At 39.5% G+C, this 18,647-nt stretch overlaps 1 protein-coding gene across 1 annotated transcript; it reads right to left on the bottom strand.

The window, feature by feature from the left end:
- Nucleotides 1–8,769: 8,769 nt before the first annotated feature.
- On the bottom strand, nt 8,770–17,144 carry LOC146330850 (uncharacterized). The gene is made up of 6 exons (XM_084747765.1): nt 16,932–17,144; nt 13,778–13,879; nt 13,395–13,691; nt 11,222–11,346; nt 10,923–11,023; nt 8,770–9,116 (listed from the first exon to the last, which is right to left on the bottom strand). Exons 1-6 carry the CDS (start codon nt 17,080–17,082, stop codon nt 8,969–8,971), a joined length of 924 nt encoding a protein of 307 aa, XP_084603891.1. The 5' UTR covers nt 17,083–17,144; the 3' UTR covers nt 8,770–8,968.
- Between the last annotated feature and the right edge of the window lie 1,503 nt (nt 17,145–18,647).

Here is an 18,647-nt window from a genome sequence, read left to right as displayed (position 1 = left end):
CTCACTTTCTGAAGACACTCTTCCTCTGTTGCTCTGCGATTTAGTGATTTTTATGTTGTTTTTTTATTGCAATTCTTGTGTCTCTTGCACATTTAACAAAAACGAGTAACTTCTGTTTCTTTTTTTTTGTATTTGCTTGACATGAAAAGGAATATAAACAAATTGAGTGATAAATCGGTCATTGAGTTTTGTTATTAAAAGATTTCATTTTAATCTAAATTCAATCATGGCAGAAATTTATTTTAAGTGTATCACGTGCTGTCTGAAAAACCAATGCTTTTTTATGCATTTGTTTCTTAAAAACCTCACCCGTCTACCCTACTTTCTCTGAAGACGCTCTTCTCTAATGTTATGTAACTCCGATAATTTTAAGAAAATCATAACATTTAAAATGGTACGTTTAATTCGAAAGATGTTTGTCACTGAGTCAATATTTATCAGTTTATCTTCTGACCATCATTATAAGAAACAATTTCCACTCCTTTTTGATAAATGGTCTTTTTTTTGCCTCCTTTGCACTCTGTACTGACTGGATAATCCAGCTGGTGGCGCTCACAGGGACATTTTTCATATGTGGATTATTCTATAAAACGGTGGAAAATGCTGTTATTTACTTTGTCAGTCACTAAAGTGCTTCAAGTTAAATTAACAATCACATTAATTATATGTTCAATAAATGATGGTAGTCATTAGGATTTAAATATTTTTAAATAGAATTAATATCCTTCACACTGCCATAACCAGAACACTGAAACTGAAACTGTTAAGGTGGCTAATTCATAAAATCAAACATTGATAGGTCACCCACACTTATGTTACTGTTGTTTCTGCTGTAAAACAAAACATTTATGTTGAAATAATGTTCTGATATTTTCAGAATCTTCTTTGTCCTTAAAAATGTCATTGGATGAAGAGCAGTGGACAAAGGTATTAAGTCCAGTTTCTTACTGTCTTGTTTACAATTTAATGATTTATTCCAGAATTTTACAGGAAGCACCACAGCCACAAGGCTGAAAAACTGAACATATGAACTGATTAAAGGACCAGTGTGTAATAATTACAGAAATTTATGTACATAAATGAGATATATTATATATAAATATGTTATTATTATCAATCAACGTAAACTCATAATCTATATGTTCCCGTTACTTTAGAAATAGCCATTTATAGTTACATACTGTCAGGTCGATTTACGGAGATCATCATCCTGCGCCGTCTACGGCAGCTCAGAGCGGACAAACTGCACTAACAGTGAGTCTTGGGAAGCCAATGGCGACCTTATGTAGACGCCGCAGCGTAAACACGGAAGTAGACGGGGAGGATAGACGCGGGTGATTGCTGGTAGACCATTTAGCCTTGTGAACCTTGACTGGCACAGTTTTGACAAATGGAGGATCATACATACACTGTACCAGAACAAAAAGCAGCGGACAGTGAATCCCCGTCATCCAAGAAGCAGAGACGCAAAGAAAGTAAACGCAAGCATGACAGGAAACGGCAAAAACACAAATCAACATTGGCATAGCGTTTACACGATGGAAATCGCTGATGGAGGACAAGTGTTTTCACAGTGACACTGAGGTTGCCTGTTTTCTGCTGGACAGGTAATTCATCCTACACACATAATTGTAGTTTGTTGTCAGATAGCTTTCGCTCGCCATTTTGTCCGCTGACGGCCACCGTACTCTTGGTGAGAGAGGGGCGGTGTCGGGGTAAATCCTCTTAGTTGCAATCTCAGGTTTGAACGCTAGATGCCACTGGAAATCACACACTTCTCCTTTAATGTGAAGATGTGAGGTCTGACACGTGGCAGCAATTTTTTCATTGCATTTTGTCTTGTCCAAATTCTGTTGTCTTGTTTTGTTTTCTTTTTGTTTGTGTTACTTCTCTTAATGTGGGCACCACAATGACATTTCTGTATGAATGTCAATTGGCTTTACATGGCTTCACTCATGTTACTGCATGTTTTTTCAGTGATGTGATATTATTTTTTTTTCTCTCTTCTTTCTAGCAATATTTTGTTTTCTGATTTGTGATGTAATTTATAGCTGATAATTAAGAGTTAGAATCAAAGACTTTGAACATTCTTCAATTATTCTAGGCTGGAAAGTCAAAAATTGACAATGCAAATCAAAGATATTAAGATAAAATAAGATAGTCTTTATTGTCATTGTACAGACACCTAGACAATGAAATTGTGCTTACTACATCTGTAAGGTGCATTGAAGTAAAAAAAATAAAAAATAAAAAATTAAAGCTGCAAGCAGCATCGAACGGGCCCTTGCACGTGTCACTCTGGGTTCCAGCAGCGGCTTTGTTGCCTGATTTATTCCAGACAAAGAGGCTCTGAATTAGGCTGAATTTGTCCCAGGTGAAGAGGCTCTCAATTTTCATGGTCACCAGACATGGCCTTAAGGAATTGGATGTCACTTCCTGCTCCCACTAGGCGGTGCTACGACTCAGACTTCTGATTGCCATGTAGATGTGTTTAGAGCAGTACTTTTAGCACACGTGAAGTTTGATACAGACTGGACCATTTACAGCAAGGTTAGGGTTAGGGTTAGCAATTTTGTGTTTCATGGCAAGACATCAAAACTTAGTGCCACAGCCACACCGTTCAACGCTGACCAAATCTTTTCATCACTTTTGATCATACACTTGTCTGGATGGTACACACCAGTTTTGAAGTCAATCCGTACATTTCTGTAGGAGGAGCTGTTCAATTATGACACGTGGAAAACGCCAAAATTGAACACGAAATTCAAAATGGCCGGCTTCTTGTTGAGTTTAGGCTATGGGTCCAAGAGATGTTTTTGTGTGTCTCTGTGTGATACATTTGCGTACAGCTTTTCGTGCATGTCGGAGAAACTGTCTGTGGAGGGTGCTTCAGTTTAAAGGGCGTAGTCAAGCCATTTAGCTGTACTCCGTACTGTCGATGACAGTAAGAAAGTTTTAGGTTGCTAAATACATGTTGCTGCTGACTCTGTCCACAGCAGTGTATTGTGTAGCCTCATACACTGTGTGATTAAAACTTTGGAAAAAGACGTGCCCTGATTTTAAATGGGACTGACTGACAGAAACACAGTGACACATGCTGGCTGATGTCCAGAGGAGGAGAACTCTACATAAAAATGTGTCTTCCTGGGAACAAACTGGACATTTAAAGTGAAGAACATAACTTTATTTTTTGTACTAGTAAGCATTTTATATCCTTGTACGCTTTCATGGCCTTCAGCAATTTGTTTGCGTCTTGAATGTTTTTATGTTTATGTATTTAGTTGTTAAAACTCAATAAAGATTTATGTTTAAAAAAAATAAAATAAGGCAGTTTGTCATATTTCTTTTTTTCCTCCAGAGAGTCACACAGAGACAGGGTCAGTGCAGTGCTGCCATCTGGTGGAGACTCCACAGAGCTCAGCAGCAGCTCAGGTTCAGAACCTCGGACAGCGACCAAATAAAGAACAAACGCTGTCAGTGTCCTTTTTGGAACACTGACTATCTACGGTCTGAAATATCAGGATGTCTGGTCGTGGAAAAGGAGTAAAAAGAGAGACGTTTGCAGAGGTTTGCAGACAGCAGACAGCAAGTATAGCGAGTACAGCAGACATCGCAGCAAAAGCGAACGTCCACCTGAAACCCCGCAAGACCTTTGATGCAGGAGAGATGAACTGTCACTGATCCAGTCGCGTGCTGTCCGAGCTACCAGCTCTATATCTGCGCTGATACGCAGGCGTTTACCTGCAGGGGAGCGGCAGAAGAGGACAGGCGTGGACTGGGGCAAAAAATCAGCCCTGGCATTTTTGGCCCAGACCAGCCCACAACATTATTGACTGACTGAATCAAGCACTGATTTTTGAACGCAAGGACAAAAAGTGACAGAAAGGCCGGATTTTATGAACAAAAATTCAAAGACATCTTCAGAGACCTATACAAACTTATTGACAAGTTGGAAAAAAATTGCAATCCAGTAGAGCAAATACAATATCTGCATATATATGCTCTGCTTTTGGTGCTGTAATGACCCCTATTGTGCAATAGGTTTTTATACTCACCAACTCAAACAGGCTCATTTGCCCAAAAGGGAAGCTGACAAAGGAACTTAACAGCTCAAAACAACCCGGTGAGACAGAAGAGAGGATGGAAAAGAAATAGGCAGGGACTCTGATAAATAATTGAGTCTCATATGATCACGCACATAATATAAATCTTCATAAAGGCATTTGAAGATACTGTCTGTATGTATATGCTCTGCTGGGCTGTCTGCTGTATAGCACCACCATCCACGATGACTTCAATAATACACATTACACAGAATGATCACAGTCATGTCAACAAAAACTGAAAATGTATAAGCTTTGTAAAAAATTAGAAATTATGGCATAGCAGGCCTATGTAAAGTTACACGTGTGTAATGTGTCTGCGTGCAAAAACAGTGTCTTTGTTTTTGACCTTTAAAATGTAGCTCTCTCTCAGCTAACCTCACTAGTAGTGCTGCTAACTGCAATACACTCAATTGGTTGTTGTTACAGATCTGTCATGTTGGTTATTATTACTGACCCCCGCCTCCACAGGCTCACTCTCCTTCACCTGTTGTGTCACCGGGTACTCTTGCTCCTGCTGGTGATGACAGGTGATAAGTAGCCTGAAGGCGGGAGGGCAGCGCCAGGATCAGGTCTGGTCTGTGGGGTCTGTCCTCCGCTATTGGATGCTGCTGCTGCTGCTGGCGCTGCAGCACCTGCTGCTGCTACTGGACCAAATAACACAGTTGTTTTGGTGCATTTAGAGGCCTCTGCTTCCAGTGCTTTCATTTTTGTCATTCGTTGCTTTTCAGCGTCAACCGGGCGTTTTTTCGGTGGTTGTTTTTCTATGACGTCTCCTCACCTAACCTGGCTCACTCGCTGTGACTCTGTCAGCCCAGCCCATCCAGCAACTGGGTGATTGACAGGCCCTGACTGACAGTTAAACAATGGGATGTGTCAATGGGCTGTGCCGAATGGCCAGTCAACAACTGGACAACAGGTCCGGCCAATTATGTGGGGAAAAAAAAAACCTGTTCACCTGCCCCCACTAGATACCGGCCCAGATGGTCAGTCCACCCCTGGCAGGGGAGGAGGAATGCTGGGCCACATCTTTTCACTAACTCGCCTTGCCAGTGGTAAGGTGTGTTAACCCTCGGGTGTTATCATATTCACTTCAGGAAAAAGTCACCTAATCACCTGTTTAAAAATAATTCACCTTCACTCTCACAAAGTCACCAGAAGTTTTTTATTTGTCATTTGTCTTGTTTGTGTTCCCCCTGGTCACTGCTCCCTCTCAGACTGGCACAACTGTACTTTTTATACTGGAAATGTTCAACTGTAACTCTGCCTTTTAATATATATATGACATTTTATTAACATTATTGATATTTGTAGGACACTCATTGTGCCACATTCAATTCACATTGCCCCTTTTAAGTAGTTCAACAGCCTTCTATTCTAACTTTTAATCTGAGATATTGAAATATCATTGAAATATCATTTATATTCATATTGCCCTCTTTTTAATTACCTTAGTATACTTTTATTATTGCTTCTAATTTGAGATATTTATCATAATGGCAAACATGCAAGTCTCAAAAACACTGACACCTGATCAGAGGAAAGCAGTGTGGTCAAAAGCCTTTGATTCCACAACAAATCAAACCAAACAAAAACAAACTGTTGATTCATCTAAACAAACAAAGCCTAAGCCCCAACAAAGCATTAAACCCAAACCACCTCTCATTTCTGCTGACCTCCAAAAAGATCCCAACCCGAGCCTAGATAATTTTATTGAACGTGCTCTACAAAATATCGAGTAAATGGAAAGATCAACGAGTGCCCCAGACCCACCTCTGATCACCATCAACAACAGCCACAGCTTGGGCCACGACAATAAATCAGAGGAGATTTTGAAAACCATCTTTGGTCAAATTCAAACCTTATTGAAAGACCTAAATCTATATATCCAAAAGACACCACTTGCTTCATTTGTGCCAGAGCTGCAGCAAACACTTACAAGAATGAATAATTTATTATCAAATGAAAATAACCCAGTTGCAGCTTGTAGACATAAAACATACAGACAAATTGTGACAGACAACCATGAAGACCAGGACTTTATACTGGTACAAAACCCAAAGAAACGACTCAGACCCAGCACAAGCCCCAAAACAAACACACCACCCGGAAGATCACAGGAACAGATCAACTCACCCCCACCAATAATCATAGACAACATCAACAGAACAGTTTTCAAAAATGAAAAGGACATTGTAAAGGAGATAATAAGATGCAAACCAACAATCAAAGTCGAAAAGCTGGTCAATTTGCAGAGAGGAGGGCTGCTGGTTTTCCCAAGAGATCCAAGCTCAGTGAACCAGCTCCTGGCTCCATGGCCTGATGATGCATTCAAAAGCACCAACCTCAGCGTAAAGCTGGCAAACCATCAAAGTAAGACAGAACCAAACTAAACTACCAACCAACTTGTTATTAAAGGACCATCCCCAAATATCACTATTGAACAAATCAAAGAGGAACTGAACCAACCAAGACATCCCAATCTAGAAAGTTCACTGCATCATAAGTGGGAAAACTGAACAACCAACAACCTTCATTAGAGTTCATCTCTCCAGCCTCTGTCAAACTCCTCAGCGAAGGATTCTTCATGGATCTTTTCCACTATCATGTGGAAAAAGCTCACACAGCAACCAAGATAAAGCAATGCTTCAATTGTCAAGGTTTCTATCATATAGCCCAGCAATGTAAAAATGAAACTAAATGTGTTAGATGTGGGGCAGGTCACTCACATAAATCATGTGAAAGACCAAAACATGAACCTAATTGCGCCAACTGAGGTGACAATCACTCTGCTGCCTCCAAGCAATGTCCTACCTACCTGTCCATGATTCAGCTCCATGGTTTCTCCAAGGACCAGCCTCTCCCTCGTCTTCATCCCAGCCATAAAACTCCTCAACCCCTGACACAATGCCCTGCTCTGCAAAATGACCTCAAGACTCTATGCCAGGATAAAAAACAATATGAAGCCATTTGGAAATGCCTTGAGAAGCATCTTCAGTAAACAGTTCATTCATTTATTTCTTTATTGTATATGCATCAACTTAATATTTTATATATAAACATTAGGGGAATCGGATCAAACAAAGAAGAGCTTCTCCACTTCCTACAGGAAAATGATGTTCATGCAGCTTCAATAAATGAAACGTTTCTCTCCCCGCTCATAGACTTCTCCATACCAGGCTATGACATTCTAAGAAAAGACAGACCTCAGGGGAAAGGTGGAGGAGTGGCCCTGCTCATTAAAAAAAACAATTGCCTATAATGAAACTATTATCTCACGTGCAGATAAAGTCCAAAGCAATGAATATATAACTGCAAGAATCAAACCCTCCCCTGACTCTAGTATACTCCTGATGTCAATTTACTGTCCTCCAGGTGTAATTCCTTCCACTTATCTATTGCAAAAGATTCTTCTCCAGGAGAAGAAAGTAATTATCATGGGAGACTTAAATGCAAAACACTCAGCTTTTAATAATAATAGCACAAATCAATCAGGTACTGTACTAAATAGTATAATTGAGCAGACTGATCTAGTTATACTGAACAATGATGAGCCATAAATTCATCGAGTCATAAATTCATCAAGTGTAAATCCCAAATATTTATATTCAGGTGTACACTGATCAGGTATAACATTATGACCAAGCAAGCGTAAGGATTTGACAAGGACCAAAATGTGATGGTTAGACGACTGGATCAGAGCATCTCCAAAACTGCAGCTCTTGTGGGATGTTCCTGGTCTGCAGAGGTCAGTATCTATCAAAAGTGGTCCAAGGAAGGAGCAGTGGTGAACCGGTGACAGGTTCATGGGCGGCCAAGGCTCATTGATGCACATGGGGAGTGAAGGCTGGTCCATGTGGTCCGATCCAACAGACGAGCTACTGTTGCTCAAATTGCTGAAGAAGTTAATGCTGGTTCTGATAGAAAGGTGTCAGAATACACAGTGCATCACAGTTTGTTGTGTGTGGGGCTGCATAGCTGCAGACCAGTCAGGGTGTCCATGTTCACACCTGTACACCACTGAAAGCACCAACAATGGACACGTCAGCATCAGAACTGGACCATGGAGCAATGAAAGAAGGTGACCTGGTCTGATGAATCATGTTTTCTTTTACATCACGTGGATGGCTCACATGGTATTGACTTGGCCTCCAAATTCCCCAGATCTCGATCCGGTCAAGCATCTGTGGGATGTGCTGGACAAACAAATCCCATTCATGGAAGCCCCACCTCACAACTTACAGGACTTAAAGGATCTGCTGCTAACATCTTGGTGCCAGATACCACAGCACATCTTCAGGGGTCTAGTGGAGTCCATGCCTCGAAGGGTCAGGGCTGTTAATGCAACAAAAGGGGGACCAACACAATATTAGGCAGGTGGTCATAATGTTATTCCTGATCAGTGTATATTTTTAATACAAAATAAAAGATAGAATCATCACAGAAAAAAACAAAATTGATCATCTACTGACATAATACAAAGAAAAGTTACTCAAAGAAGTTGATGAATGAACCACAAAAATATATATGAATGTAAAATGAATTTGGGAAACAGAATAACAGGTAGCTATTAAATGCTTTTTAAAATGAACTGATATATGGAAGCATTTAAAACAGTAACAGTTACCATTCTGCAAACAGCTGTAAAAGAAAAGCAATTTTCAACTGCAACATATAATATCTCATATCCTGTATACATGAAGTTTACACAGTGTGTGTATGTCTGTGTATGTTAATGAGACACTTTCCCTACACTAGTTTTCTTAGCATTATGTTTGTGTTGTCTTAACAAATTTAGCTAAAACTGGCAACATGGAGTATCTCCCTGTCTTTTATGTCACTGTTTTGTGGGTTTGGATGCTGAGTTATGAAGGTGATGTCTGTTCACAGATCCAGGATCTTTGAAGGTTACACAATTCATCATTCCAGCTGTTTTGCTGATCATAGATCTTTATTTCTGCGCAGTCTTCGTCTCTGTCTGGGACACCATTTGGCTCAGCATTGGCCCAGAAGCTGAAACCAAAAAACACAAAATTAACAACAAGATACAGTTGACTGTCAATAACACTCAGGTCATGTGTAAATGAAAGGTCCAGTGTATGAGATTCACAGGGATTTATTGGCAGAATATGGAATATAATATTCAGAGGTTTTGTTACTTTAGAATGTTCTTTAAATTTCAACCCACGGCCAACACAATACTTTATTATGAGTGATAGATTGGTTTCTATATTGAAAGTATAAGTTCTACTTAAATGTGTATTTTGATTGACAGAAGCTAAATATTCACTGTGTCCAGCTCAGTGTATCTCATAGTCGGTCCATTCTACTAAATGGGTGCATATTGCTTCGTGTGTGCAAATCTTGGATGTAAGATCCTGATATAATCAACTGACGTCCAAAATAATATTTGATATAGCAGTAAGCTTAATGCATATAAAATCATTATTTGTAGGGTACTAAATTAAACTAAATTTCAACTTATGAACCGGGTATCAAAAAGATTTTGATGTTTTTTTTCATTGCTGTATTTAAAAGATCTGTGTAGATAAAAAATACATTTATTTTGCATTTTGTTCTGCACTCGTGTAATTTTTGGGTGTGATTGCAGAAAACTTTTATATGTGTACAACTGTTCGGAGCGAGGCTAGCTGACTAGTCTCTTTGAGATGGGCTCAAAATGATCTAACATTGTCACTACTGAAACAGTGAGCACACTGTATGACATTTTTGTGTACAGTATTAAAATGTGAGAAATGGAGCCGTTATGAAAAGTTAGTTTCCCTCCTGAATTCAGTCTCTGATTTAAAATGACAACCGATACAGCAGATGGTTGGCTCTCCTGTTGATGGGAGGCTCAGGGAGCCAGAAGTGTAAGTCTGATTGCCTGCTTTGTTACATTTTCTGGCGAAGATTTTCCTACAGTTTGATGTTTAAATTATGTATGTGGAGTGAAAACTGTGGGAGCAAATTTAAGAGAAGATTTTACCCCCTCTGCTCTCTGATTTATCCCCAGAATATTCTGCCCAATACACACTAATATAAACATCAAATACAAAAGATGGTTTGAGAATTGCATGAAATTTGAATTGCTGATTGTGTAAAAAGAAAAAAAAAAAAAGATGAAAAGTTGAATTAATGGGAGAAAGTCCAAAATGTCATGAACCTTTTAAGGTTTGAATGGAGTTTGTTTGTGAATGTATGAATGAGTGGGAAGAGGCTGAAAAGTCAGTCTGTCAGTCATTTTACAACAGTTTACAGACTGACTTCCACTTTGACTAAGCCTAAAGGAAAGTTCTGACAAGTTTTAACAGGATTTGAAAGTTGGACGATGGCCAAAATGTATGAAAGAAGTTGAATGACTGCATTTAATTTCTAGCTGAAAGTATGAATGAGTTGTTAGGAGTTGAAAACCTTGAAAATCTGTGACAATGTGGCAATTCTTCCACAATTCCTCCAATTCTTTCACCAAAACCACTGAGTATTTCTGAAAGTATGAAAATAATCAAACATCTGAATAATAGCTGATTGAGCTGAATATTTAATGTTCAAATGAAGTTTCTACATAGAAACATGTGGAATCAGCTAAGTGAAGAATCTTTTTGTAAAAGAACATATGATTGTGAGAAACTGACTCCACATATCAGTTAAATATAACTGTCAAAACTGATGAAGCTGAGGCTGAGATATCCTGACTCTGTGGGACAAGCTTTAAAAGTGCTACATCACGATACTCCCATAATGCAGCTGAATAGAGTGAGTGACTAGAAGAGACTGGTCACAGTACACCATAGCAACAAAAAAAGAGAAGTCATGAACCTTGTGGTCAGCGGAGTCCCATCCACCCATTTCCACGTCCCCTCTGTCTCTCGGTCTGTCAGTCCAATCCACACCCGTCTCTTGAAACCTCTTGTGAATTCCTTGTTGAGAGAAACAGTCATCAACATGCACTTCAATACAAACAGTTTAATAATGTTCTACCTCTTTCACTCTTTCACTGTTTGTCTCACAAAGATGCACAGACAGACACATACCTTGGGTTGTATTCACATGGATAAATGCATTTATTATTGTAAGTTGCTTTGGTTAAATACATGTAAGGCAGTGTGATGAAATACCTGTTCCTCTCTGCTGTTGATGATCACCAGGTCTGCACCTTTTTCCCGACAGTCATTTCTGCCTTCTTGCCAGGTCTTTTCCGAAGAAGAAATGTAATAGAAACTTCCTCTGAAATACACCCATCCTAATTGGGCAAATATGAAACAAAACAAATCAAAATCTCAACTGACATTAGTTTTTTTTTTCAACATTGTCTGGAGGGCTGCACATTTACTCTCAACTGCAATAAAAATTGCAATATTGGAGCTGCTGGTTCCAGAAGTGCTTTTCAACCACATCTTCCTTTTACATCAACTTTGTTTCTGAAAAAGCATGTGTAAATTACTACAATACCCATGAGCCACAGTCACCACTGCCATGGAGAAGAAGCCAGGCAGAGGTGTGAATCAAGGCAAATTGAAATCACTTGTTGTTGTTTGTGCTTTTTGAATCCCCGTGGATGCCGACACGGACCTTTCAGCGCCTCATGGACACTGTGGTGACAGACCTGCCATTCCTTTTCATCTACCCGGGTAACATCTTCATGGCAGGACAGAGCATGTGGTCCACCTTTGAAGTACAAGTTTGAACTGATTTTCTCAGCCACTCAGACCACTTTTACTTTACACTTTATCTCACAGGTTGCACAGCTGATGAGAGACCTTGAAAGACTGTCAGACACACTGTGGACTGGACTGTGGAGAAGGACAAGGCATTTATGGACACCAAAGCATCTCTGTCTAACACAATAACGCCATCACCCTCTGCATCAGCACAGACACCTCAGACTATACAGTCACCATGGTTCACGAGCAGTGGGTCCATGACACTTGAAGCCACTTGCTTTATTTATTTACTACGGACATCAGCATGTGTCTTTTCTGGGTCATTGCCGGGGCCATTCATCTGAGACGGGACTACACACACATGGTGGCTGATCAAGTTTCTGATGCACACATGATAAGGGATTTCAGCTTGAGGATGTTGTACACTCCTGTGTGATTTCCATGGGTCAGTCAAAGTCTACCATGATGTCTACAGTGGACCTTTTCAACTACCATATGACAGTCCCTTCTGCATCCTGGGGACTGGTGACAAGGCCCTCATACTAAATGCTGTAAGCAAGTCAGAGTGCGTCTTTCATTTATCTGTACTTTTGTCCTGCCTTTTTCAGCTGATCTGGAAAAAGATGAATAAACCCCCACTACACCCCTGTTTGGTCCCCCTTTTGCTTTAATGACAGAATGCACTTGAACTGGCGTGGACATGGACACATTTGATGACTACCAGCTTGTCAAATACAACAGCATGTTCAGTGGCCCCACGCCTCAAAGTTTAACACTGTAGGTACCCCTCTAGCATCAGTTTTGCCTGTCTGGGGTCCGCAGTCTTTCAAATTAAAAGCACCAAAGTAATAATTCCATCAGATGATCAGCATTATTTTTTAATGTTTAACAATCAGTGGTGTTGTAACATTAATAATTCCTACTTTTCCTCTAAAAAAGTTAGCAGTGTTATTTTTGATGACGATGAATTTTGGCTCCGATTGATGTCGTTTTTGATGAGGATGTATTTTGGCTCCGATTGGAGCCATTTTTGGCGAGGTTTGATAACCATGTCTTTTGCCTACGACGACAGCCCACCGGGTGTCATTTTTGATGACAACAAATTTTGGCTCCAGTTGTAACATTCTGGATTTTGTCATGTTGTTTCCTGTTTTATTTTGTAACGCTATCTCTTGTGTCATTTCAGTTTCCTGTGTTTTCCCACCACTCATCAACCACACCTGAGGCCACTTACTCACCTGCCCCTGATTACCCTCCTTACCATCCCTGTGTATATATACCCCCCTCCAGCTCCACATCTTTGCCAGATTGTCTTTGTTCTCAGTGACCTTCTTTCTAGCTTTCACTGTGTTAGGCTCCCTGGATTGTTCTATTTGTAGGATTGTGCCTATTCCTTGTTTGTTTTGTTTGCCTTTATGGACTCAAGTAAAGACAGCGATTTTTTTGTTTGAACCTCACTCTGACTCCTGTGTGTTTCTCTGCACCTGAGTCTGAGCCTACCAGAGTTGTCACACCTGTGGGTTTCCTTCTTGATGATGATGAATTTTGGCTCCGACAACAGCTGGCAGCAGTATGGAGGCTGGTATCGAAACAACCCTAGTTTTTTATTTAATAAATGATTTAATACCTGGAAACTTTTTCTGAAGATTATTTCTCTCTTCGGTCATGTCCAAGTTTTTTTGGAGCTGGTCTCGTTCTTTATCCAGGTTGTTGTAACTAGTCTGTAACTGGTCTCTTTCTTCCGTCAGGTTGTTGTAACCAGTCTGTAACTGGTCTCTTTCTTCCGTCAGGTTGTTGTAACTAGTCTGTAACTGGTCTCTTTCTTTAGCCAGGTTGTTGTAACCAGTCTGTAACTGGTCTCTTTCTTCCGTCAGGTTGTTGTAACTGTTGTGTAACAGGATCATCTCTGTTTTCCTTTTGGTGTCTGTTTGGCACATAAACAAACAAACAAACAAACACTGTTAGGCAGCATCACTCGGGGGTTTAGCAGCATGCTAACAAAGTACTCACAGAGGCAAACCAGAGTTATGAGTCCAGCGAGGAGGAGAAGACACAGCAGACCCAGACACACTGCTGCAGCTCTGCAGGAACTCTTCTTTACAGTTTCAGCACCTGCAGGTAGAGGTCAGTGTTGTTCATGTGTTTGTTCCTCAAAGTTAAATCAAATGATCAGAGGTCAAGTCAGCTCTTCGGGTGTTTGGTCATCATCAATCATTTCACCAGTTGGTCCCAATGCTCAACAGCTATTTGATAGATTGCCATGAAATTTTGTTCATTTTACATTTTGCACAGTTTGACAGTCATGATCCTTGGAGAATTAATCCCAATGACTGTTTGAATTCAAGGCTTTACATCTAGCTGTACTATCTGGTCAGAATTTCAATTTCAGTTGGTTTAAGACCAAATACCTGCAGTACTAATGGCATTCCCATCAGCCTCAGCCGCATTTTCTACGGTGGCCGACAAGTGCAAACGCGCTGCATATAAAGACAGGCGCTGCAAATACAGAAACGCGCTGCATATAAGAAAACAGATGCAAAAGGAAAACGCTGCAAATACAGAAACGCGCTGCATAAACAGAAACGTGCTGCAAATACAGAAACGCGCTGCATATAGAAAAACAGATGCAAAACAAAAACGCTGCAAATACAGAAACGCTCTGCAAATGAGAAAACAGATGCAAAATGAAACCGCTGCATATACAGTCACACAACAGAAGTGCTCCAGGCCTCTAGGGGCAGTGCTGAGCTTTCCCCCGAGAGACAGACAACGGACGAATCAACCTGCGGAAGAGAGGAATAGGCCTACGTGAGAAGTAGAAAGTTATTGGTGAGAGGAAAATTGGAGGCGGGAGAGGCAAAAAATCAGAAAATGTAAATCAGACAAACAAACAAAAATGTAAAATGTAAATCAGCTGCACTTTCATAATACAGTAAAAGATGAGGGCCACATGTGGAAAAAAGGAAGAAGGAAAGAAAAAGAAAAAAGAATACGTACTTTTTCATGTAGCCTCTCCCACCTCCAATTTTCCTCTCACCAATAACTTTCTACTTCTCACGTAGGCCTATTCCTCTCCTCCGCAGGTTGATTCGTCCGTTGTCTGTCTCTCGGGCCCCTAGAGGCCTGGAGCACTTCCGTTGTGTGACTGTATATGCAGCGTTTTCGTTTTGCATTTGTTTTCTCATTTGCAGCGCGTTTCTGTTTATGCAGCGCATTTCTGTATTTGCAGCACGTTTCTGTTTATGCAGCGCATTTCTGTATTTGCAGCACGTTTCTGTTTATGCAGCGCATTTCTGTATTTGCAGCACGTTTCTGTTTATGCAGCGCGTTTCTGTATTTGCAGCGTTTTCCTTTTGCATCTGTTTTCTTATATGCAGCGCGTTTCTGTATTTGCAGCGCCTGTCTGTATATGCAGCGCGTTTGCACTTGTCGGCCACCGAAATTTTCAACTGTTTAATGCTCTTTAGTAAATACTAGCATGCTAACACATTGAACTAAGACAGTGAACATATTAAACGAGATACCTCAGTAAGTGGTAGCATGACATTTTGAGCATTTTTGCACTCTGGCTGTGGCATTCAGCACATAAGACTGTTACAGACCTTTTCCACAACATTTTGACATGTTAAATAACAGAAGAGTTAATTAGCAGGATAGCACAGGTGTATTTATTAATATGAATGATGGCTAAGTTCTGTTTAGAGAAGGATATGTACTGAAAGTGACAAAGTGTGAAAAGGGCTAGTGAGAGAGGGAAGATAGGTAATTTACTGATTTTCCACATTATGCAGTTTATTAAAGCACTTTATTTAAGAGTAAAGAAGAAACAGTTTTGAACAAAGTGAACAATTTGAAGTGACCAAACAAATTATGATGAAAATTGCAGTGGTGGATAGAGTACTGAAAATCTGTACTCAAGTACAAGTACTATTACATTGCTAAAATATTACTCAATTGCATGTAAAAGTACTAGTGTTAGAAAAATACTTAAGTAAAAGTACAAAGTATTGTCAAAAAAACTACTCAGAGTATTAGTTACTTTCAACCGATGATGTCACCATCACCTCTTCAGACTAGGGCTCTAAATTTTTAGAGTTTTTCTTTACCAATAGTTAAAACACTAACAATCAATTAATCATTAATAAGTGATTTTATACAAAACGAGTGTTTTTTTCCTTGTTTTGATTAGCTGTTTTTTGGGGGGGGTTTTTTGTCATGTTTTCTCTCATTTTAAGTTTTTATTTCCGTATTCAGCAAATGTCTCCAGCAGACAAAACAAAGCTGGATGAGGTGCAGTTACTGCCACGACTATTGATTAAATATCCATGAATACGTTTTTAACTGGTTAAATTCTTAATAAAAAATTAATTAAAGATCAGTCATTAAATATACTTTTTTTGTTTTGTTTTGTTTTTTGTCCATATGTCGTGGTTTTCATTGGCTTTTTCGCTACCAAATCACTTTATTGGCTACTAAAATGCAGATAAAAGGTCTGGATATGAATTCAAATTATACTCAGTACTCAACTATGATTTTAAAAGTAACTAAGTAGATTACATGGCATAATGAATACTAAAGTACAAGTAAAAGTACAGACTTGAAAATCTACTCATAAAAGTACAAGTACCCCAAAAAACTACTTAATTACAGTAATGTGAGTATTTGTAATTAATTACTTCCACCCCTGGAAAATTGTAACTATAAGATTGATTGAAATGTTGGCTAAAACTATGACTAAAGCACTGACTAAAATAATTATTAAAATTAAAGTTGAGTTCTTTGGACTAAGTCTTGACTATTTCAGTAAGCAACTAATAATGAAACTAGATTAAAAACTCTGTAACATTCTCACATCCAGCGTTCAATTTGACCAGAGGATTTATAGTTTCATTTTATTCTGTTTATGCTCTGCAGTGAGTATATGTTTTTCTTCGTGGTGGTTTGTAATCGTGACAGGTTTGACAGGCGTAATTGACTGTAATATGCCGCGTCAACATGAGTCTTCCCCTTCACTCTTTTGCTCTTTGACCCTCCACATTGCTGCTCCTGATATTAGCCTTGTTTTAGAACATGCAGTATAATCTTGTGCTTGTGTGTAAGGAATGTTCACATATTTGCATGAACCTGCAGTCAAAACCATATTACAGTGTGTGTAGACGAGTACCTGTTTGCATTTCAAAGAGTGCAGGTCCAATTCTCTTTGGCTCTTGGATCATGTCTTCATTTTCATTTGCATAAAGATTTTCCAAATGGTTCCTCTTGCCACGATTATGTGATGGTCTGTCTACATTAACATAGATATCAAATTGATCCATGCTGTTCAGCTGTATTGACGGTTCAGTTTGGTCCTGAGTTGCCTGAGGCTATCAGAGTCTGGTGTGTGTGTCTCTGAAATGATCTATTATTGTCCTGAGCTGCAGTAAACAGAGGGTGTTACTAACCCTTGGTGGCACCTTCACACATGACGGCTCTTAACAGGAATTGATATATGTACTTACAGGAAACCAAGTCATATTCTGAACTTCAGTATCACTTCTAAAAAAAATCATTCAACACATATGTACACAAACACATGTACCGCATCACTTAAATGCACATATAAATATACAGCAGTGTCCAAAAGTCTGTGTAAATTTCTGACCTGAAACTGAAGAACTGAAACTGTTTTTTAAGAGAACTGAGAACTGAGCAGCAGAAGAAACTTCTTTAAGTTAAGTGTGGCTGACTTTTTGCATTTGTTTTACTGGAGGGTCATTCTGGTTCAAGCATAGTTTGGGAGAGAAACTAACACCCTTACTTTCTTATTTGCATACACCATTGCACCACTTCAGTATCTAAATTAAGATGAGAAGAAAGTAGATGTTCTTTTCTTCTTCTTTTTTTCTTTTCCATAGTCTGAATATACCAGCTCATGCTAACAGACCACAACTCAGAAAACAGGAAGGTGATAAGGATCATAAAGTCTTTCTGTTGTGTTTTGTGTGAGCTTCACATTATGTATTGTACATGTGATATCATTTATTGAAGTGCTGCGCCCTCATTATCAAAACCATAAAACACAGGTCTTCCTGGTTCACTGAACCCACATACCTGTAAAACATTGCAGCATCTGTACTGATGCATTCGAGGCAACATCTCACAGTAGGATTTTCCATTCAAAGATATATTCTCTCACTTGTATTTTAGTGATGTGTCGGTCGCGAACGATCCGGATCTTAGAGCCGGCTCTTTGAAGTGAATGACGGGAGCCGGCTCTTGATTGGGAGCCGATTTGTTTTTTTCTCCTCTTTTTTTCTGTTAAAGTCGCACATGATTGGTGGCGTGTGTGTGTGTGTCCACACTGAGTATAAGGGGGAGGGGAGGGGTTATAGACACACAACACAGTGAGCACATAAGCAAGTGGGAGGGAGACAAGAGAGAACATGCGCTACAGACAGAGACAACACGCTTGAAAGGTGAGAAAATACACTCGTTTGAGATGAACTGCGCCTCGCCTGGAAAGTAGACGAGATCAGACGGCCGCAGCAGGAAGTGGAGACGAAAATCTACAGTCAAGTTGGACAGTTTTCAACAGAGTCAAGAGAGAACAGAAGAAGAGACCACCTGTAGGTTACCTGTAGTCTTCAGACCACGATCATAGCTGAAGAAATAAAGTGCGTTCTTGATCACTGATTGAGGTTAAAATAGAAGAGATCCTCCTTCTGATACATGTAACATCTGTTCTTTTATCTGCCTTGTAAAACCAAGTCATATATAAGTCATATATATAATCTTTATTATTATCAGACAAAATAACTGCTTGTTGACAGATTAAAACTTCATTGCACAACAGAAGACTAATATATCCAGTGTTAAATATTACAATTACACAGAAAATTTG

Source organism: Lutjanus erythropterus, chromosome 3 (assembly GCF_056507025.1).
Source record: "Lutjanus erythropterus isolate fLutEry1 chromosome 3, fLutEry1.hap2, whole genome shotgun sequence".
Classification (NCBI taxonomy): domain Eukaryota; kingdom Metazoa; phylum Chordata; class Actinopteri; order Lutjaniformes; family Lutjanidae; genus Lutjanus; species Lutjanus erythropterus.
Note: the sequence above shows the minus strand (reverse complement) of the source record. Positions and strands in the feature narration are given on the sequence as shown.